A 22,854-nucleotide genomic window follows, 5' to 3' on the forward strand; every position below is an offset into this window, starting at 1 on the left:
ATGGAGCTCCTTTGCGATTGCATTTTTTCACTATACAGATGATGAGATCTTGAAGTAGAATCTGATTTCGGTGATTGTAAAACAAACGCTCCCAAGTCCATTTAAAATTTTTGGACCCAACACCCCACCATCACCAGGGCAAGAGCTATGGTTTTTGGGTGGATGCGCCAGTCACCTCTGGAGAAGTACTAGGATTCCACCCTCTCCCACTTCGTCCTGGCCACCTTGTTCCCTGCTCCCTTTCTGGTCCAACAACTATGACAAAGCCTAGGGCTGTGGAAGAGTCCTGTCCCACTGTCAAACTGGGCATGCTCAGTGGCGGAGCAGGTTTGGGCCGGGCCTGGGCAGCTGGATTGCTCGCGCCGCTGCTCCGAGCCCGACCGCGCGCAGCTCGGGGGCATCCAAGGCGGAGAAGCCAGAGAACTCTGCTGCTCGCTCGCCTGTCCCTGCCCGGCCGGACGCGGCGCCGCCCGCCCCCTGCAGCCTGCGCTGCAGCAGCCGGCCACCGGAGGGGGCGTACAAACGTCAACCTGTTGTTTGTCCCGTCGTCACCATTTATCAACCCTCGGCACCACAAGGAAGTGCAGCACCCACACGCGCTGAGAAAGTTCAGCATGCAGGAAGTTTGGGGAGAGCTCGGAGAGTAGCACGGCGGCCCGGGCCAGCGCGCGGGGCGAGCGCAGGGGCGAGAGCGCAGGGCGGCGCGGCCATCCCGGGAGCGGAACCCGGCTTTTTCTTGGAGCGCCTCTGTCCCTAGGTCGCTGATCCCAAATGCACCGGCTCATCTTCGTCTACACTGTAGTCTGCGCAAACTTTTGCAGCTATCGGGACACTTCTGCAACTCCGCAGAGCGCATCCATCAAAGCTTTGCGCAACGCCAACCTCAGGCGAGATGGTAAGGGACTCATTTCATTTTTTTAATATAAAAAAATCAACTCTTATTGTCGCTGTTGTTTCTGTTGTTGTTTCCTTGTTTTTTAAGTTTTCGTCTAAATCCCAGGCTGAATGCATTGTTCGGGGAGGAGGTCTCAGGCCTGACTCCAGTCCTGGGAGAGCCCCTTCTGCCGGAATGGGACTGAAAGGGTATGGGACACGTGCCGGAGGGGAGAGGATGGGTCAGGTGGCCCATCTCGCTGCACCCTGGAGAAGTCATTTTGGTGTCCAGTAGTCTCTGATACCAGGATGCAGTGCCTTACCCCGGAGTTGGAGAAAGTTGCAGGCTGCGCCGCCCCTCGGTCAAGGCTCATAACCTTTTAGATTGAAAACGCGGAAAGACCTGGCATTTGAGATAGGTGGAGGGACTCAAGAGCGGTTTTCTCTGGAAGATTTACTTTTATTTTTATTTTTTTACTGGGAGAGGAGGAATGATGCTTTTTAGTCCCGCAGTTGTATCTGGAACCACACAATTTATTTATATATTATTTATTTTCAGGAGATGGCGGTGTGCAGCATATTGCCCTTTACATCCCTTAAGTGACTTTCCCGTTGAATTACAGGGTGGCCCAGAAACTCGGAGCCTAGGAGACTAGGGTTTCTGGGATTTCTTCTATACCACAGGGGGACTAGGTTTCTGCTGTTACTTTCCTTGCACAAAAGACTTTCCAAGTGTTTGCAAGGAGCAATGCTCCTGAAATAACTATTGTAAGCAAGGTCCCAGGCAGACTTGTTTGTTTTCCTTTACTCTGGAGGACACCTGGGTCACTGGGTCCCAGAGACTGTAAGTTGAGTTTATTTACTTTCTGGGGCTTCCACCGAGATCTGAAGTTGATTTATTCAATTCCCAACTGCAGCTGATGTTCCCAGCAATTTGCAGCTGTTTCTGCCATGTACCTGAACCAACTCTAGGGTTTTTTTTTTTGTTTTTTGTTTTTTTTTGTTTTCTTATATCAATATCTTTCTGTCCTGCTTGTTTAAAGCTCTAACACATCCTTCAAAGAGACCACTAGGCTGTTCTTAATGGCTTCTCTATTTGAGCTGGCAACATTTGACTGTCTTACTTGGTAAATTCATATTAGCCATCTTAATCCTTTATCAGTTCCTTAAATGATGTGTCATTAATTTGGACCTCACTGAAAAACTTTTGGACTTAGAAGGAAAAAAAAAAAACTTTATTATATTTTTGGGTGACATGTTGACTGTGGATTTCAGTGTGTTCAAGTCACCTGTAGTGGTATAAGTGTGTGGTGGGGAAAGCCACAGTGTACCTTACTTTATAACAATGTTTTTATGTAAAATATTCCAGAAGTGCATTTTTGATAACCCTTTAATTTTTTTTTTTTTTTTTTTTTTTTTTTTAACTAAACTTAAAAAAAAAGGTGTAGGCTCAAACCCAAACTTTTGTGGTTTTGTTTCACTCATAATGTTTCTAGTAGGGACAGATCTTCTCCTAGTTGATTTTTTACATTTGTGAATGTTTGTACTTTATATGCCCTTTTAGCTGCATAAAGTAAAATTCCATTTATAATTTGCATGACTTCATAGCCATAATTTTGTAATCCTTAGCCTCCCGAGTATCAGTTACAAGAAGTCAAGGACGGAAAATGAAAAGTATGTAACCATTGCCCATTAACCCAGAATTCTGACAAAAACCAAGTCATGTAGCTCAGAAATTTGGCTTTTTTTTTTTGGAAGGGAATAATCTCATTTTAGTTTTTACTGTCAAAACTCTACATTTGTCTAGTCTATATGGCAAATTCTTTATTTTGTCAAAATTTTGAAAATTACTCTGGATTTCTTCATATTTTAGCCAAAGTTGTTTAATAATTACTCTAACAGTCCACGTACCACACACAAACACACACACACTTTGATTAGTTCTGATTGCTCAGTACTTTTCTCAATGTCAAACTCATTTTACAAGCAAGACTAGGAAGGAAAAGAAGGTAGTTAGACATTAGAAAATGTGTTTTATGTAGAGTAAGAAAAGTTAACACTCATAATGGGTTGTTAGCTTGTGAAATTTTCAAATGGCAGCTTTTTCATAAATAAGCATACATTCTCAAAGAAGGGTACTATTGCCCCCAAGGGGGTGAAATTTGTGGTATTGTCATTTCATAGGTAGGTGGGTGATTAGAAAAACATTGTCTAAAAGGGCTCAATAGTTGGGGGGGGCGCATTGGCGATGATGAAAAAAAAAGTTGAGAGACATTGCCGTAGAGTTTTGATGAGAGAGAAAGAATAAAGGGTTGTTGAAAGAGTCTAGACATAATCTGGAAAATCGTAATGGCAGTAGTTTATCTGACAGTTATAACTTAGCAAATTAAACCCTTTTTCTGAATTCAAACATTTTCATCTTGCTCTCCCATATTTTCCTAATGGCTTATTGAGGAAGACAATATTCTTGCTCATTTGTCATATTAGGACAGGCTGTAAGCTTGGGGAGGACATGGATGGGAATATAATCAGTGGAAATATAAAAAATAAAAGCATCTAAACATTAATTCAGGTCCTTTAGAAGATCTGGCTTTCAAAAAATAAAGAAGATCTGGCTCTCACATTATGGTAGGAAATCACAATAACAAATTAGATGTGACCCTTGAATATAGGTTTAAGAAACTATTATCTGATGATGGGACCATCTTCACACTTGAATGCCATCCAGTTGCTTCTGCCAGCTCTGATAGTTGCTGCCTAATGTTGGGCTCAAGAAAGGAACAAAGAGGACATACATCCTGTCCAGGGCATTAGGTGTGTAGGATCCCATCCAGCTGGCTACAGAAAACTTGTTTTTGATCTACTGTGCCAAACAGCTCCAGATAACTGGAGTAGCTAAGAAATGATATGGAAATGAATAGTGTTAGGGTTGCGAAGTGATAGTCCTCTTCTACCCATTGTAGGAGACTGGTCTGCTGCTCTATCCCAGCCTTCCAGAACTCCATACAATGTATTCTTGTTCTAAAGGGATATCTTCAGAGCCTTTCCTCCACCTGCAGAACAGCTAAAGGTGGCCCAGTGGAGGAGAATGGTTGGATGTGATCCCTCCCTCCAGGAAGAAGCTAGGTTTTATAGCTAAGAAAGATTTAAATATAATAAGTTATAGTACTTAATTGAGTACTTACTCTTCCTTATATCATACTTATTATTTATTATTCCTGCTCAAATTGATATACTTTTGATTACCGTGTCTTCCTCTGGACATGGAGAAAATCTTAATTTAGCAATAGCATCTAGATACTCTTACTTTACTGCCAATGCAATTGGTACTTTTGTTATAGTAACTGGTCACAACTAGTTGTTGCTCAGAGTGTGGATCAAGAAGTGTAAACATAGCAATTAACCGAGTGTTACTTACTTATATTTTAAGATCTAACTAGATAGAACTTCCTGCTTTGAGAGTTAAGAATACAGATGCATTCTTCATTTTCTTGACCTTAGTTGCTTTCAGGAAGTACAGGTGTTGGTGGTAAGCAATTCTGAATTTAGTTCTGTTTGGTTGATATACTAGTACTTGAATCGTCTTTTATATTATCATTAACTAGTGATAGGCCTGCAGTTTTAGTAATTGTGCTGCCTTAGATTTTAAAGTAATCAAGCTTGTTTCTTAAATAACATGGCTTTGTATTGTCATCTTTGATGACAGACAGCACATTGACTTCAGTGTAAAAGTCAGACCTTACAGGGAAGGCACAATAACAGAGGACAATACAAATTATTTTTAAGGTGTCCGAAAGCTAAGAATCAGATCAGTGTCTCAATTTTATGTTCTTCTGTGTTTTATATTTTCCATTCAACTCTAAGGATATTAAAGCCTCATAATCTTATAAAGCATAAGTGATTACATATTTTAAATGCAACATAGCTTTGACTTGCCACCATGGGTAATATTAGTTAACAGAGATTTTTTTAAGTAGGAGAGCTCAGCCAGGTTTGTATACCATGTAGTGCAGCATGCTGCTAGGTTGTGAGTTACAGTAAATACCATCGTAAGATCATTGATTGACAGTCATTTTTGTCTACGGGGATTTTCTCTTTCAGTGAATGAAAGCAAAACTGTATTGTTTAAGAACGTTAGGGTCAAACAGTAGAGCAGAGCCCACAGAGTCACTGATGTCTAATGACGAGGGGTAAGCATAAGCATACTATCACACAGGACTCCGAACATATGTGGTCTCCCAGACCCGTCATTCTAAGAGTCAAGAACAATATGCCCATTTCTGTCTCTGTCCTTGAGAGCTGAGTCATAATGCAAATTACTTTCCTTTGGAACTTACTCTTGAACTTTATTTGCTGAAATCATCTGATTAGTGTAAAAAGGCAGTTCCTGAACACCATAATAAAATCTCTCCTTTTATTAAAATAGGAAAATCTTTTTGGCGAAGCAGATGTAGGATGTTCCTAACTCATCTATGCCATGTCATTTAGCTAATACATTAATTTTTCACAAAGGTCAAGATGATTTTAGGGTGGAAGTGAGCTAGTATCTGAGCTACCTGGCCTCTTTTCAAGGCTCTCTCTTTTCAGGTCAATCTTTACTTGATCTGGACTATTTTCTAAAGGTAAAAGGTAACACATAAATAATTCTTTATCCTGAACTCTGCTGCTGACCCTTGCTGTAATTATTATTTGTTTATTCAATGACTATTTCTTATATCCCTAATATTGGCCACATCCTGCACTAGATCCTTGGTTATCTCACACAATATGAATGAAACATACATGGTTTCTGCCTTCTTTTGGAACCTATAGTCTAGTGGACAATATAGACAAATAAGTAGTCAGTTCCAATGTATTCTATTTATCTTTCAGATGAATTCTGGAGAGTGCCGGGATTCTCCAGAAGTGCCTTAGAGGTCAGTGCATGGGTACCAGGGAGGCTGAATATATTGTAGGTTTAGGTTCTCCACCCCTTCTTCAACAGAACAATTCCACATGTATCTTCATGCTTCTGTTTCACATATTTGAGTTCATCATTAAGATGTTTCTTTGAAAAAAAGTGCATTTCACAAAGTGTGAAAGCAGTGTTTAGTGTGAAAGGTGCTTTAGTGGAAGAAATGCACTGAGGTGTGGAAATTCCCAAGGAGTATCTAATACAGACTTGAGGGATTGGTAAAGGCTTCCCAGAAGAAGTGCTGTCTAAACTGAGGAATGAAGGATGAATAAGAGTTAAGAAGTTGGGGGCAGTGAGGAAGGAGCGTGGTGTTTCACAGTGGAGAGAAGAGCACTTGCCAAGATTTGGAGGTGAGAACATAGGTAAGCAAGTGTCCACTAGTGGAAGGCCTGGGAAGTGATTTTAGAGAGTTTGGCCATTATGCTGAGGGCAGTGGGAAGCCATTGAAAGATGTAATTGGGAGAGTGACATGGCCCATTCTGTGAATGCTGAGTGCTAGTGTTCTGAGGAATCAGCCAGGCCTGTGATGGGAGCAGGGTCAGTCTTCCTACATCCCCACTACCTGTGGAACATGGACACAGACTGAAGTATTTCATTTTTGGTATGATAGCAGAGGACATAAGTGACTTTCCAAGTTCAAAATCTCCAAATGCCAGGTGGCCAGTGATTCATAATATCTCTAAGGTCCCCACACCCTGGATGCCTCTCTGCAGCTCAGCATGGCACATAGGATTTTACTAACTGTATCTGAGGTCTCAATAAGGTAATGAAAACACCTGTCTAGTGTTTGACAACATTTTAAGTTATTTCAAAAGCCTGCCTTTCAGAATTAATGCAATTTCAAAGGGAGCATTTTTATATTAACTTTTATGTGAAGGACAGTTTCTACAAAAAGCTACGGGGGGGATAATATATAGTAAAAAGAGGAGAATCCAAGACAAATCCTGCAGCAAAAAATGTTCTGCCTCCCCATACGTTATTTCACCACCAAATGTAAGTCATAAATAAAGGAATAAGCCCGCAGGACACTAAAGTGCACAAGTGCGCATACAGCAAGGAATATTTTCTTCTGAGGACTTTTTTTTCTCCAGAACAAGATGGAAGCATTCCTTGCTTCTTACAAGCATTGATGATGCATATAATAATATATCTTTTCCCTGATCTTCACCCTGGTATGCTGACATATATATTAGCTTTAATATTGATAGATTAATACTGTATTATTTTTTGACTTGGGGGGTGTGTAGTTTAGTGGTTTTTGTATAATTAGGGGGTCGGGAGATCTGTGAAAGCACCATAGCACAGACATGTGAGCTGTCTTTCATTATGACAAGTGATATTTTCTAGATTTTAGGTTTTTTACATGAGCACATTTTTGTAGAGTGTGTTTATGAAGACAAATAGTTTTAGACACAGTGCTTTGCCTGTAAAAGTAGACCAAACATGATTTGAAACCTTATATATTAAAAAAATTAAATATAAAAATATAAATAAATGTAAATATAACTATAAAATATAAATCTTTAAAAATTTTTTAATTTATTGTATTATTTATTTATCTATTTATTTTTAAATTTAATTTAAGTTTTTATTTTTTGGTGGCTGGCCGGTATGGGGATCCAAACCCTGTTTATTTATTTCTAATGGACAAATAAAATTTGTATATATTTATCATGTACAGCATGTTGTTTTGAAATGTATACATTGTGGAATGGCTAAGTCAAGGTAATAACACATGCATTACCTCACTTCTTACCATTTTCCCTGTGCTGAGAACAGTTAAAATCTACTCTCTTAGCAATTTCTAAGAATACAGTACATTGTTATTAACTATAGTCACCATGTTGTATATATTAGGACTCTGATTTTAAAATTTGAAATCCAGCCTTCTCTGGACTGAAGGGGCTCGGGGACAATTTCTGGGTGTGAGCTGTGAGCAGAGGTTGAATGTACTGTGTTGTGAATAAATCATTTCAGAGAAAAATATAACAAGTTCTGCATTTCATTGAAACATTTAATAAGCAATATAGCGTCAACCCACTTATATGGAATTTAGCTATATTTAGCAACCTGCCCTATGGAAAACACAACCAAATGAACTAATAAATATACAACAAATCCACTTGTGAGCTAAAATTAATGTCACCAAGTATATAAATGAGTTCCTAAGGTTCGTGTTGTAGACACTAAAAGACCATTTGTCTTTACTCTCTCTGTGATTTCATCACACTTGTTTATGTGGTTCCCATGTTCATAATAGAACAGGAGTTTGGTATTAGAATAGGCAGGAGGACTGGCTCTAGTTATTCACACTATTAGCATTGAGAAGTGACAGCTAGTAGTTTTCCTGCCTCTTGTCATATTTATAAGACCAAAGCAAGCACAGCTGGCTGAAGCTTTCTATTGAATAAGATGAAAATAGTTCCAAACTATCTCTATGTGTCACTAGGGAATTACTACATTACAGCCCAGTAAAGTGGTTGATTTTTTAAAATGATGTCCTTGACCCAGAAAGGAAAGTTAAGATTATATATTCGGTAGGTTTAACAGTTTCATAACCTGGAAATGGTATTAGCTTAAGTGTAATATGAAATTCAACCAGAAAATTGATAGTGTTTATTACAAAAAATCTGTGCGAAAGAATGATTGTAGCCTGAATGTTAATAAGCTATTATTATCATTTTTCTAATGGTAACTAGTAAATTTGTGTTAGTCAAGAGGGTAGTGAGCAGGGATTTTATTGGTGTGTTGGATAGCCCCTGTTAGGTTCAAAATCTGTAATAACGTGAACATAGTAAACACATCTACCAAACTTGCATATTTTAGCTGGAAAGAATAGTTTATAGGTGGGATCATATGCAGCAGTTGGCAGACTTTTTCTGTAAAGGGCCAGATTGTAAATATTTTAGGCTTTTCAGATCCTATGGTCTCTGTTGCACCTACTCAACTCTGCCATTGTGGCATAAAAGCAGTAATAGAAATTGCATAAACAAATGTGTATGGCTGTGTTCCAGTAAAACTTTATTTAGAAAAACAGGCGGTGGGCCTACAGGCCATAGTTTGCAGAGAATCCACATGTTCTTGGGTAGAATGATGGGCTGATCTTATCAAGATAAAATTCAACAGCAGTAAATGCAAAGTTTAGCTCTTTGGCTAAAAAATAAAAGCAACTGCATAATTAGAGAGCAAAATGTTTGGATTAACATCAGCTTATGCTATTATAGATAGATAGTTGGATAGACAGATAGATCCTTATGTATCTTTATCTCCTGCTTTACTTAACAAAGCTTTTGCTTCAACAAATGACATAGCTGCTGAACAACAACAACACTGTAAACCTGGTATTAGCTTTAATGCTATGTCAAAATCAGGGAGGCAGCAGTTTTCTTATAAATTAGACTGTTCTGGTCAGTTCGTATCTGAGTGTGTTGTGTTCTTGGTCCTTGTCCTTTGCAAGATTCCACCTCTTTCTGACTCCTTTAGCCCCATGACCTAAATTCATAGTTTCCCTTCTTCTTGGCTCCATCTGCTCAGCCAACGAATGTGTTCAAGTTCCTTTGCACAGTCTCACAACACACATGTTGTTTTACTGTTTCTCTTCACTTTCTCATCATATAAACTTCCTCAATTTCACCACGACTCAGTGTTGCAACTTTCTCTCCACTCCTGTACCTGTTGCAATTAGAAATATTCTCTGCTGTTCCACAGAACCTCTCTGGGTGAGGTCACTGTGACTGTGGTCTCCTCTGTGATTGACCTTCTCTTCTTGAACATTCTTTCCCTTTGCCTTCACACTGCTCTTTCTTTGTCTTAGCTACTCCTAAATGACAAGCTTGAAATGGCGGTAGAAATAAAGCCAAAACTAACACACTACTCATTTTAGGTTCTTTGGCGAAGCAAGATTAGAGAAAACCTTCAAAAGTGCATTTTATGTTTTATTCTTTTACTATAACTGTTATGAATAGTGCAAGAGATAGGGAAGATTTTAGAATGTTACAGGGATCCTGTTACTGTAAAAAGAAAGAATGCTAAAAGATAAAAATGTCATATTATAACCTATCAAGTTCTACAACTGTAACATTTTGGAGGATAAAACATAATTTTTTTTTAAATAGAAGGATATTTATAACTATAGAAATATGACATTGAACACACACAGATTTTTTTTTTCTTGTATCATTGAATACTCTCTCTTTCTCTTTTTTTTTTTTTTTTTTTTTTTGGTTTCCTTGTCTGGGTCTCCTTGGCTGCATCTTCCTGTCTGCCCTGTAAATACTGGTATGTTTTCTAAGGCTCTGACCTCAGCATTCTCTTCTCACTTCTCTCACTACTCCTCTCTTACTTTATCCAAAGGGTCAGTTGCTGCTTATGCACAAATGCCCCATAAATCTACATTGTCTGCTTCTGCCTCTTCACTGAGCCCTAGACTTGTCTTTTTATTTCACCACTTGCAGTCTATAATGAGTGATCCCACTTGTACCTAAAGTAAACATTCCAATTCAGTAAATAATAGCGTAAAATAATTAGTTTTTTAAAATATTAGGTTATTCTTCCAATGATGATTCCTTAACAGTGTTAATCATTTTTTTTGCTGTTCTTCCAGGTGCATCACAGTTGTTTTTGAATGAACTGTTGAGCAAATGCACAGATCAGGCATCACATTTTAGATAAAGGAATTGTACCACTCTATTTAGCCTTTCCTGACTCCCAACCCTCCCCAGGTAGAATTGACTACTCCTTTACTTATCCTATATTTCTATCATAAAGCCTACAATAATACTTATTTATATATCTGACATCTGCTTGTGTATGTACTTATTCTATTAAATACAGCTAGCTATCATCATTGTACATTTCATTGGCTGGCACATGGGAGAAGCTCAATAAGGTTTGATAAATCAGTAAATCAGCCAATCACTGTCCTCTTTTTATGACAGATCTGGGGCCATATGAGCCCTCTCACTATCAGATTGTAAGCAAACGGGAAGGAAGGTGTTTATACTCAGAATCTAGGGTTGCTATCAGGTTTCTGACTTAATTGCCTGGGTGACTGTTATATCATTGACCAGAATAGGTACTATAAGAGGAAGAGCAGATAAGAGGAGGTTACAGAGATAGAAAATTAATCTTTGGACACTTTAAGCTTTAGGAGCTTGTGTGACATCCATGTGGAGAGACCTAGAGGCAGGAAGGCAAGAGACAAATACATATCTACATGAAATGCATGCACAGTGAACATGAGGTAATCAACTATTTGATATCATGTTTTAAAGTAGGTGATATTCATGATTATGGGTGTATGATAATAATAACTGATATTTCTCAAGTACTTTTTACATGGCAAAGTGCTCTCATAGCCACTGTAAATAGTGGTTTGGTGTGAAGAATTGGTTCTATGTTTCCATAAGACTTTATTGAGAATCCCAAGATTACACACACTTTTAGACTGCCATCTTGGGCATAAGCATGACATTTTGGGTTAATTTTGGTTAATATCAATGAAACATGGAGAATTTTCACCTGTCTCAAGAACAAAAACAAAAACAAAACCCCACACATAACACTAACTAAAATGGATCCTTTCTGGTATACCTTTCAAATAATAGTATTTGAGTACTTTCACATGAAATTCCTACTACCTAATAGAAGTGTTGAAAAGAAGAAGGTAAAAATAAATTAAGGTCAGGAAACAAATCTTAAGAGTCAGTCTGGATACTAGACTATAGAAGGTTAAGAAAAGATTAATACATCTTCATTCTTTTTATAGATTTATCTATAGAGAAACATGTTTACACTATGTTATTTTACTGATGATAAAACAAGAGAGTTGTTATTCAGTGGATTAAAAAAGTATACATTTGTTATAATAACATAAACCTCACTGACAAAGTTGCTAAACATGAAATTTAAATTTTTTTAAACATTCGTTAGTTAAAAAAAAAATAGAATAGGGTAATCGCAATTTGGAATTTAGTTTAAGTACATTATATGGAGAGATTATTTAAATACCTGGTGAAAATCTACTGTGGCATTATTATTGTTTTGATTCTTTAGTTTACTAGTTTCCACCAAACCCAACTGCAATAAACATACACACTCCTCATTCATTCAGCAAATATCTGAGTACTACTTGCAAAGCTCTAGATGAAGTACTGTGGAGCAGAAACACTTAAAGGTAAGGCACAGTCTTTGCTTTGTAAAAGCTTAAAGTTTGGCTGAAAAGAGAAAAAATATATATATATAATAAACATAGGACAAATCAGCCCCATATGTGTGCCACCATTATGTGACCTAGAGTTTTTTTGTTTCGTTTTTTAAGAATCTCTATTTCAAGATTCTGTCCTATTGGTTAGACTATAACCATAAATCATCTATCCTAATATTTAGTTCAGAAAAAATACCTATATTCATTTAGCTGTTGTTGAGTACAATATTGCTCGAAGATTAAAAGACAAATCCTTTATTAAGTTATTAGTATTTTCATTATATTAATTAAAAAGTTGATCAGAAAAGTAACTTTTAATTATAGGGCTGTGAGTCACACTTTCTTGGTTTTCTCCTCTGTGTGTTCAGATTTTAGGCTAAATATTCCTAAACCATAAAAGCAAAAATGCGGACTCAGTTACCAACCCACTATGACTTAACTTTTTAATATATGATATGCAATATGGTTATTAACAACCGGGTAGAAATAGGTAAAGACAGCTTTGTGCATAATATATTTTTTCCCACCTTTTCTTGGTTGGAAATGTAAATTAAACTAGGGAACTCTCATATTTTCCAAATACATTGAAAAAATTATAAATAATGGGAATCTGTCATTAATATACAATTATTCTATTCTGTATGACCTCAATAAATTTTAGGTATAATTAAAACATGTTGAAACAATTTAGACTATTTTATTGCTTTGTTCTCTTTACACATCTAGTTTGTATGCTTGTGTAAAGTTTATGAAAATCTAACTTAGAAACATTGATTAGTTGAAAATAATTTTCTGAACAACAATTGCATGTGCACTGCCATGGATTGACACATTTCCTGGTTGGCCACTCTAGACTTTCAGGAAGTCTGTGAAGACTCTTTATTATTTGCCTGGTGAATGGGTTTATCAAAAACAAATTACTTTGGGGGACAAAAGCATTATCATGATAGCAGAAGTGAGAAAGCTTTTCAGAATGTTGCCGTTTCTGAGTTCTAAAGGAGACATGGGGCAGAGTGGCGAGCATGTGAAAGTGTAAGAACACGAAACCTGCAGCTCACTACCAACATGTGAACAGTAATCGTTTGTGAGTGTGCCACAGCCCATAATTGCTGCACATAAGAAATTTAGTTGTATTTTTTCAGCTTTATAAAAATTTCAAAGTAGTACAGGTATACAAAAATGACCATCTTTAGTAAATGCTTAGGGGAGATTGGAAAACCATGTATAGAGGTCCATACTAGGCTGAATAATGGCCCCCAAAGATACTATATTCTAATCTTGGAACCTTTAAATATTACCTTACGTGGCAAAGACTTTGCAGATTTGATTTAGTTAAGGATCTTGAGATGGATAGATAAACCTGAATTATCTGGTTGGATCCTTAAGGCAATCACAAGTGTCCTTACAGGAGAGATGAGGGAGATTTGACACCCAGAGAAGAGAAGATGGCAGTATGATCACAGAGACAGAGATTTGAGTAATACAGCCATAGCCAAGGAATTTCAGTGCCACCAGAAGCTGGAAGAGGCAAGATACAGGCTGTCCCCTGGAGTCTCCAGAGATAGCATAGCCCTGACAGCACCTTGGTTTTGGCTAATTGAAACTGATTTCAGATTTCTAGCCTCCAGAACTGTAAAAGAATAAATGTGTTTTACGTCAGTAAATTTGTGGCAATTTGTTGCAGCAGCCACAGGAAACTAATATAGGGTCCTTGATATGAAAGATGAATAGTTGAACTTGCTTGTTTGTTGAGCCCAGTTTTCCAATCATTTATAAAATTTCATTGGCCGATAAATCACTATTGGCAGTTTAATGGTGCATTTAGATCTCTACCCTTGAGAATTTCCTTGTAAGACAAGTCTCACTTCTGCCCTAGCTCCATATTAGAAAGTTGGCTCCAAATCTTACCAACTTTTTAGATGAGGTGAAGTCCTTAGATGATGAGAGGGCAATGATCCTACTTCATTATATTACAGTTGATTCTTAAAAATTTTCCCTAACTCAATGTGTACTTCATTTATTTGTTGGCTCATATGTTTATTCATTTGCTTATTCCATAATGTTTTGTTGTGAGTCCACTATGTGCCTGTTCTGTACTTTGTGCTGAGACTAAAGCACTGAAAGTGATGTGATAATTGTTTTGATAATTAACTTTGTGATAATTACTTGATAATAGCTACCATACACAGAGTATTTATTAGTGTGCAGAGTATGCCTATGTAAGTACAGTGATGACAGTGTATATTAAATGAGAACATTGAAGAGATACATCTAGATGAGATATTTTCAAATACTCAGATTATTGGAAATTTGGAGCACAGAGCAGAATCAGAGAATTACAGTTGAATATCTGAGCCCAAGGGCTCTGAGCTATAAATGAACCCAACTCTTGCCACTCTAGGCCATCATTGTTCAAAAGAAATATAAATACATGCCAATGTTATTTAAAAGTTTTTAGTAGTCACTGAAAAAAGTAAAAAAAAAAGCATGGCATTAATTTTAATAATATATTTTATTTAACCCAGTATATATATATCCAAATATTGTCTTTAAAAGCTTAATAAATATTTGAAAGTTATTGATATTTCTTTTAAAATTATTTTTATTAGCCTAAGTCTTCGGAATCTGGTATGAATTGTACACTTATAACACAGCCTAATTCAGACTAGCCACATTTCAAATATTCAATAGCCACATGTGGCCAGTCATTGCCAATTTGGACAGCACAGCTCTAAGATATTAAGATCATTTATTTAAATCAACACAAGTTATCATTAGTCTATTTCCATCATAAAAAAATTTAATTTATGAAAGCTGTTTCTCTATCTCTTTGTTTCAATTTGCTGACATTGATGGAGTCATTTTTTAGGGAGATTAATAACATAGCATGAACAAGTTTAATGTGATTTATATTTTGTTTTCTTATAATGTCAACTTTGGTACAATTGATGTTTTGGGTTACTTTCATGTATTCTCTTTTAAAAACTATTAACAACTTAAGGTTATAGAATAAACTTACAGTCACCAAAGCTACTCATTTTTTATGCCAGGTGCAAAATTGCTGATACTAGAGAAGCTTCTTAAGAAAACAGCAGCTGACACTTCTTCATTTTTTTGCCATGAATCAGGAAAAACTGTTTAACCAGCATTGATATTCCTTTTAATTTACAACTTAGTTTGACTTAGGCAATGGTATGTCCCTTTTTATTACTTGACCATTTTTAAAACTTTTCTTTCTGGCTGATCAGTAAAAGATTTGTGAGAAACAGAATGCTGCCATCTGTTTGGTGGGGGGCGGTTAACCTATTACATACTTGAAACAGATTTTTACTAAGTAACCCATATCTTTTTGGACTTAAAGGCTTTAGGAGCATGACTTTTTAGGAAAATGTTAAATGTTTTGAAAACTTTTGTTCTGCATTTTAAGATTTCAAATCTCCCATTATGTGGCCCAGAATTTAAAGGTGATTAATATACATTATTACAAAAATATAAATTATTCCTACTTTTGTTAAGTGACATATCTCAACCAAGCTTTTGGTTGGCATGGCCTTTAATTTTTTTATAATTTGGGCAAGCAAAAGTATTCTATCAAGTAAAATGGCTAGTAAGAGTGTACTGTTTTTCCTTAACTGAATTCAGAAACATTTCATTGGACTGTGTTCCCATGAGCAGCTCATATATGATGATGCCCTGTAAAACTTTCATTGCTGCAAAATTATTGCTTCTATTTGTGCAGAAAACCTTAGCTGCGCATTTTGATGTCTTATCACGGGAAGAACCATAGTACAGTGTACCTAGTTTGCAAAACAAGCACGTGAGATCGGAAAGGCTTGTTTTAAGGAAGAAACTCCTTCACCAGCTCAGAATCTTTTCAGCAATTTTATATGTGTCAGGACACAGCATGACTCCAGTGTTGTTGAAAATATTTTATTCAAAGGCACTTTTTGTTTTTCAGCAAAGAAGTGTTTTTAAAAACAACTGTTTTTTTTAGTATGCCCTGGTGCCTTGTATGCACTATTTTCACTTATTTCTACCTGAAATTATGTCATTTATTTTTATTTGTTTATGTCCTATCTTTCCCCAAGAATACAAGCTCTGTGCAGATAAAGACTTTGCATCTTTTGTTCCCTACCATATCTCTGGCTCCTGGAATAGTATGTGGTGTATAGGAAGTACTCAGTACATATTTGCTGAATGATTGAATGAATATCACCAGAGCTGATCAAGATGAAGCTCAAAATTGTAGCAGGAGGAAAATGTCTGTGGGTAGCAGAGGTGGACTAACTCATGCTGATGAGGCTTAAGCTTCAGGCTCTCTCCCTTGATGGGCCCCTTTCAAGGTCCTGTTATCTAATTTTATATTCATAATTTTGTGTTCTTTTTCTTAAAAAGGGATCTCACATTTTACAAGCATTGGACTCCACAAAATCTGGATCATTCCCTGATATTAAGGTACCTAGCTTTTCATTTGAAGTTTGCTCTGAAGAAATGTGGAAACAAGTGAAAATACCCTCTATCAGATGAACAATTGAATACAGCAGGAGCTCTCTTACCCCAGGAGAAGGATTAACCACATTGTCTAGTCTAACAGAGAACATCCTGACTGACTGATGCCCACAGTGATTGCAGAGCTCTTGTGTTACTTCCCTGGGGCGCATTTTTGCTCCCACCATTGAGACATATATATCTCAAAGCTCTGTTGTGTCTGTTCCCAAACATATGTCTTCCAGTTGTACATGTAAATGTAGTTACATAATTTAACAAAATATTGTGTGACACAGCAAAACACGAATGCAAAAAAAAAAAAAGTTTTTTCTCTATAAGTGTTTAATTCAATGCTTCATCTAAATTTTAACAGTGAGTCGCTTTAAAAAAAATGTTGCTGAGTTAGTGTATTAGCCTGCTCAGGCTACTATAACAAAATATCACAGACCTGGTAGCTTAAACAACAGACATTTGTTTCTCACGGTTCTGGAGGCTGGGAGGTGCAAGATTAAGGTGCTGGCAAATTTGATTTCTGGTAAGACATCTTTTCCTGGATAGCAGATGGTTGCCTTATTACTGTGTCCACACATGGTCTTTCCTCTTTGTGCACACAGAGGGAGAGAGATCTCTGGTGTCTCTTTCTCTTCTTGTAAGGACACCATTACTATAGGATTAGAGCCCTATTCTTATGACCTCATTTAATCTTAATCACTTCTCTAATGGCCCTATCTCCAAATGTAGTCACACTTGGAGTCAGAGCTTCAACATATGAATTTTGGGGGAGTAAAATTTAGTCCATAACAGTTAAGTATGAGATAGACAACTGAACTCTTCTGCAAACAGTGGAAATTAAGTCAAATAAATCTAAAAAGTCTGAAAAACTTGCTTCACATATGTCTTTAAGTTTTTCTCTACTTTCAAGAAAGAGAAATTGGAAATTATGGATAAGGTTTATGCAAGAATGATTATAAACAATTTTACCAGTATGAGACATACTCAAAGAAAAGGTCTTTGTACTTCATCAGAACTTGGTCATAGGAATGCATCTTTCGACGTTTAAGCTAAAATAAAATGTAAACTTCCCATTTTAACTGGCATTTTAAATTAATTGATTCATTACTATTTCAACTGTGTTGTATAAGAGGGCTTCCGGTGTGTGTATGGAAAAACATAACGTCTTAAAGAGATGCATGTATTGTACAATGTAGCATCCAATTTATACCAACAGAGGTTAATGAAATTCATTAACTTGAAAAGAAAATTTAGCCTAATGAGAGACCGTATAGAATAATGACTAAGGGTAACAAGACCTTAGCAGATATCCTGCCCCTACCACTTGCTAGCTATGGATTCTTGGGAAATTGCTCAACCCCTTTCAGGATTTAGAGATTAAATAACAGCAACAACAACAAAACCGCTTCTATTATGAAGTGAATGTGAAGATTAGATAGTTGCTGTATGTAAAGCACTTAACACAATGTTGGGGAAATAGTCCTTAATATATGATAGGACATTTACATATCAGTATTAAATTGTTTATTGGGTAGGAGGTATTTTCATGTTTCCACATTTTTTCAAAGTGTTTCTTAAATAATAAAAGTTACATCTTACTGCAAGTGGTAGTAACAGTTGTATCTACGATATGTTTGAATGATGACTTTGTAGACTCACTAAATATTAGTGCTGGAAACCTTCTTAGAGATAGTCTGAACCATCTTCTTGCTTTATGGTTGATAAAACAATGGCACAGAGAGGTGCAGTGACTTGCTTAAAGTTACACAGTGTATCAGTGGCAGGGTCAGGATTTAAAAATAAGTTTTCTGGCATCTCCTCTGTTGCTTTTTCCATAGTATTGCACATGCCTCCTGACTGTTAAGTATGACAATTGCCAGTCTCAGGAAAAATCAGTGATAAGAGTTAAAAAAAGGATTTCACTAACACTGTATTCATTGTATCATAAATATGTCTGCCTGTTCCCTCCAAAGTAGTGCTCATTTTGGACTTTTTTATGGTAAATAAAGAGGCTATAATTTTCTTTAGCATTTTGAATAAAAAAGTAGTGATAAGAATCAAGAATTTGTGGTTTTTCTTTTTTAGATGTTGTTCATTTTATTTCTTAACTTCCAGTGTTCCACTTGCTGGAGTATGTTGCAGTCAAAGTTGTAGATCAAGGAAGTTTGCAGTCTCTTCACCAGAGGCTTGACTTTTCAGCATTCTGCTTTCTAAATAAATCTAAATAAAGTTGGAAGCCAGGATAAAATACACACCTGACTTGCCAATTGAAGCTTTCCTTATGTCTAAAAGCAATTTGTATGCTAATACAAACTAGTGTTAAGAAAAAGGATGGAAACTTAACCTGTCTTAAGTAGTCTTAACTGTGTTTGAAAAGTAGACAAATTTGTTTTACAATGTAGCCAAGGTAAAAAATGTAAATCCTCTGGTTTTGAAGCAATGCTTTGGAAGTGAATTTCACTTGATTCATCAGTCATTTACTGAATATACTGAGTACCTACTATATGCCAGGCACTTTAATTACTAGAGATATGATAGGAAAAGAGACATGATTCTCCTCCCTAATGTAGCCTGTTTGGTCTAGAGACCCTCAAGGCCAGTAGATTATTTGCTCCAGAGTAAGTGTTGTGATAACAGGGCCAGCGGAGCACCCTGGAGGGGTCTCTGCCCCAGAACCAGGGGAAGGTTAAGGCTTCCCCCAAAAGCTTGAGTTGCCCTAAAATGTAAATGGTGCTTCCAAGTATAGAAATAGATAGGTTAAACCAGACCTTCAGCTGCCAGATTTTATATTGTCACGGAGGTCAAAGTCAAGTGAGAATTCCAAGAATCACAGAGTTTCTGCTTTATTCTACAAGCATTGGTTCGAGATCCCCTTCTAATTTGTGTTTGCTCTCCTTTCTCACATTCAGAAGTGTGTAGGCTAGACATAATACTGGATATTGGTTTTATTATGAATATTAATATCTAATCAATGATTTTCTAAAACAGGCCCAGCAAACAGTTCTTGATATGGACGTATTCCACATCCCAAAGAGGAAGTCAGAGGTTCCTATGAAAATTTAAAAAATAAATACAAAACAAAAAACAAGTAAAAATATAGCAGACCTTTTAAAATTGCATGCCTGATAGAGAAAACAATTCATTTTCCTTACAAAATATTAATGATAATATCCTATTTTTCATAGGTCATGAAAATATACACTAGAAGGAAAACCTCCACAGCTCCCTAAAAATAACCAGGCCGTCATCTTTCAGTAAGCTGTGGGAGCAGTACCCTAGAGAAAACCTCAGAGACATGGTGCTGTCAGAGAGCAGCTCTCTCCCCTGGAGCATTTCCTGTAGTTATGGAGTGATTTACTGGCCTCCCTCAGGACATCCTGAGTGCAAGTGGCTTTGAAACCCCAGTGGAGATGCAGTACCGTGGCCTACATCATTGCCCCCTGATGGGTGATAGTGTTGAGTCCCACAGAAGGCACTGACCGTGTTGGGGTGACTTATAAACAGTCTGCATTTTCTAGACAATTTTAGAATAGCAACATCACTTCCTGGAAACACTCTTCCTTGTTCTAGTCACAAAGAAGTGCTTGGGGCCTTATATTTTTCTTTTCTTTCCTAACTGGCCAGCCCAGGGTCTTATATTTTTCTAAAGTACTACCAACTCCAAACTGTCATTTAGCCACATCAAGAATTTGGAAACTTGGTGATAAGAGAATTCACAGAAAACTTGAAAACCCATTAATTGATCTGACAAATTTTTACTGAGCATCTGTTGTCAGTAAGGCACTATTCTAGGTAGATAAGATGGAGATTCAAAAAAATCTATTAGATTATCTGTGGATATATATATATATATATATATATATATATATATATATATATATATATATATATATATATGTATATGCGTATATATTAGGGTATTTTAAAAAGTTCATGGAAAAATTTGTATTCTTGTTTAATCCTATTTTTCCATGAACTTTTTGAAGTAGTTTGTGGAAAAATTGTATTAGAAGATAATACAAATCCTTCCGTGAACTTTCCAAAGACCCCTTGCGTGTGTGTGTGTGTGTGTGTGCGTGCGTGTATTACATATATATTCACATACACACATATATCCAGATGCATGATAATATTTAACATATATATGTATATAGGTGTGCACGCACATTCACACATATATTTAGATGTATTATGTGTTATGTATATTGTAAACATGCTCATGCATGATGTAAATGTGAGCGTACTTCAAAAAGTTTGTGGAAAGATTTGCATTATCTTTTAATTCTATTTTTCCATGAACTTTCTGAAGTACTCTTGTATTTGTAGTAGTGTCATTAATATGTGGTGTTAATTGGTATGGTAAGTGTGAAAACATGCTACTGGAATAGTTCTAATTGGGGACAGTCACCAACCCCAGAAAGTCAGGCATCCTTTTACGGAATTGAAAGTGGCGTTTGGATCAAACTACAAAAATGGTATAATTAGTTTCTTTGGGTGCTGTATCAAACTGCTATAACTTTGGTGGCTTCAAACAACAGAAATTTATTTTCTCACAGTTCAGAAGGCCAGAAGTCCAACATGGAATTGTCAGCAGGGCCACACACTCTATGGAGGCTCTAGGAGAGCTTCCTTGCCTTCTGTTGGCTGCCGGCATTCCTTGGCTTTGGCTGCATCACTTCATTCTCTGCCCTCCCGGTCACATTGCCTTCTCCTCTTCTGTGTGTGCCAAATGCCCCTCAGCCCCACTCTGATAAGGACACTTGAGATTGTATTTAGCGCTCACCTGGACAATCCCTGATAAGATCCTCCTCTCATGATACTGAACTTAATCACATCTTCTGTTGTATGAGGTGAATTCACAAGTTCCAAGGATTAGAATGCAGACATTGATTTGGGGGAGGGGGAACCATTCACCCCACTACAGATGAGAATGTTTCAGAAGGCTGAGTTTGGAGAGTGCATTATAGGCTAAGAAACTAGACTAAGCAGAGATGTAGAGGCGGGAAAGAAAAGGCATGTTGGGTAACAAGGATGAGTGTCACCAGGGAGCAGCATAAATTGTGTTTGGAGGAGAGGAGAGATAGAAGGTAGCCAAGATAAGGAGAGATGGTCTGTGGAGGCCCTTTGTTCCTGGGCAACCACATGAAAATGAATTGGAAAGCCAGTGAGAATCAGATAGAAGTCTATTGACAAAGCCCAGGAAAGAGCTCACAAAAGCCTACAAATAGCTGTGAGCCTTGAGAATAGAAAGGAAGGTAGAGATTTCAGTAGTAAAAATCAATAAGCAGAATTTATAATTGATTGGCTTTAAATTCCACTAAAGATAATTCCAAATGCCTAGATAACTGGGAAAAGTTTAGGTCATTAACAATAGGGAGATTTTAAGGTGGAAATGATTGTTGAGTTTGGATATGTTGCTTCAGTTGTCAGTATGATGTACAGAGGGGGGTGTAGTTAAGAAATGCAGAGTTGGAGAGAGCTTGGCATTGGAATTATCTGCATTGAAGGGTGAGGCTCCCAAAGGGAGAAAGGAAAGGGGAAGAGAATGTCTCTGAAGTTAAAATCTTGGGGGACTCCTTCCTGTAGAATTTAGAAAGAAAAAGAGGACTAATAGTCCTATGTTACCTTACATTTCAAAAAGTGCATTTTTTGAGCACTTTTTAACACAGAGGATTGTTCATGGGCACAGAGAATTGTTAGATTCACAGGATTTTTCATGCGCTAAGTGATTGCATGTGAGCTCAATCTCTTTACGTCTCTCTACCAGAATACTGATGTGTGATTCTTCCTACCGGAATACTGATGTGTGAATCTTTCTATGAATCTTTGCATTTTGTGCTAAAGTAATTTTCTCTAATTATGACCTTATTAAAATAACATGGTTATATTTGCTCTTTGTATTATGGTAATGACTGATAAACAAAATGCTAATTGGCATTACAATTTTGTGCTATATTTGTTCTGATATTCAAATGGTTTAATTAGGATTTAATTTGTACACCAGCCTGAGTAGTTGTCGTCTTGATATTTCTTTTGGCTTTCTTGTTCGTAGAAAGTTATTTATTAAGACATGGCAAAAGTCCAAAGTTTTTCACTGTCTGCGGTGTTAATACAGGTTTTCAGGGAAGAGTTTTCTTTATTAATCAAGAAAATATGCAGTTGATTCCAACAATGCCATTGTTTGTGAAGTTTTTGTTGTTTCAGGTAAAAAATCACTGGATTATCCTTCATCCAGTTGAAAGCAATAGTTTCTACACATAATTTTTGTGTTTATCTTTAGTCTTTAGTGTTTGTGATGGGATTGTTATTCCAGAAGCTTATT

General features: G+C 36.8%; 1 protein-coding gene across 4 annotated transcripts in view; it reads left to right on the plus strand.

Annotated features, from left to right (window-relative positions):
* Positions 1-396: 396 nt before the first annotated feature.
* PDGFD (platelet derived growth factor D) overlaps positions 397-22,854 on the plus strand; it is a 229,713-nt gene continuing 207,255 nt past the window's right edge. For all 4 annotated transcript variants that reach the window (XR_010023358.1, XM_063092827.1, XM_063092828.1 and 1 more), the window contains exon 1: positions 397-895. Coding sequence is in view for 3 of the 4 variants with exons in the window: in XM_063092827.1 (XP_062948897.1) it covers positions 772-895 (124 nt within the window). In the remaining variant the exon portion in view is untranslated. The remainder of the gene's footprint in view (positions 896-22,854) is intronic.

Source organism: Cynocephalus volans, chromosome 4 (assembly GCF_027409185.1).
Source record: "Cynocephalus volans isolate mCynVol1 chromosome 4, mCynVol1.pri, whole genome shotgun sequence".
Classification (NCBI taxonomy): Eukaryota; Metazoa; Chordata; class Mammalia; order Dermoptera; family Cynocephalidae; genus Cynocephalus; species Cynocephalus volans.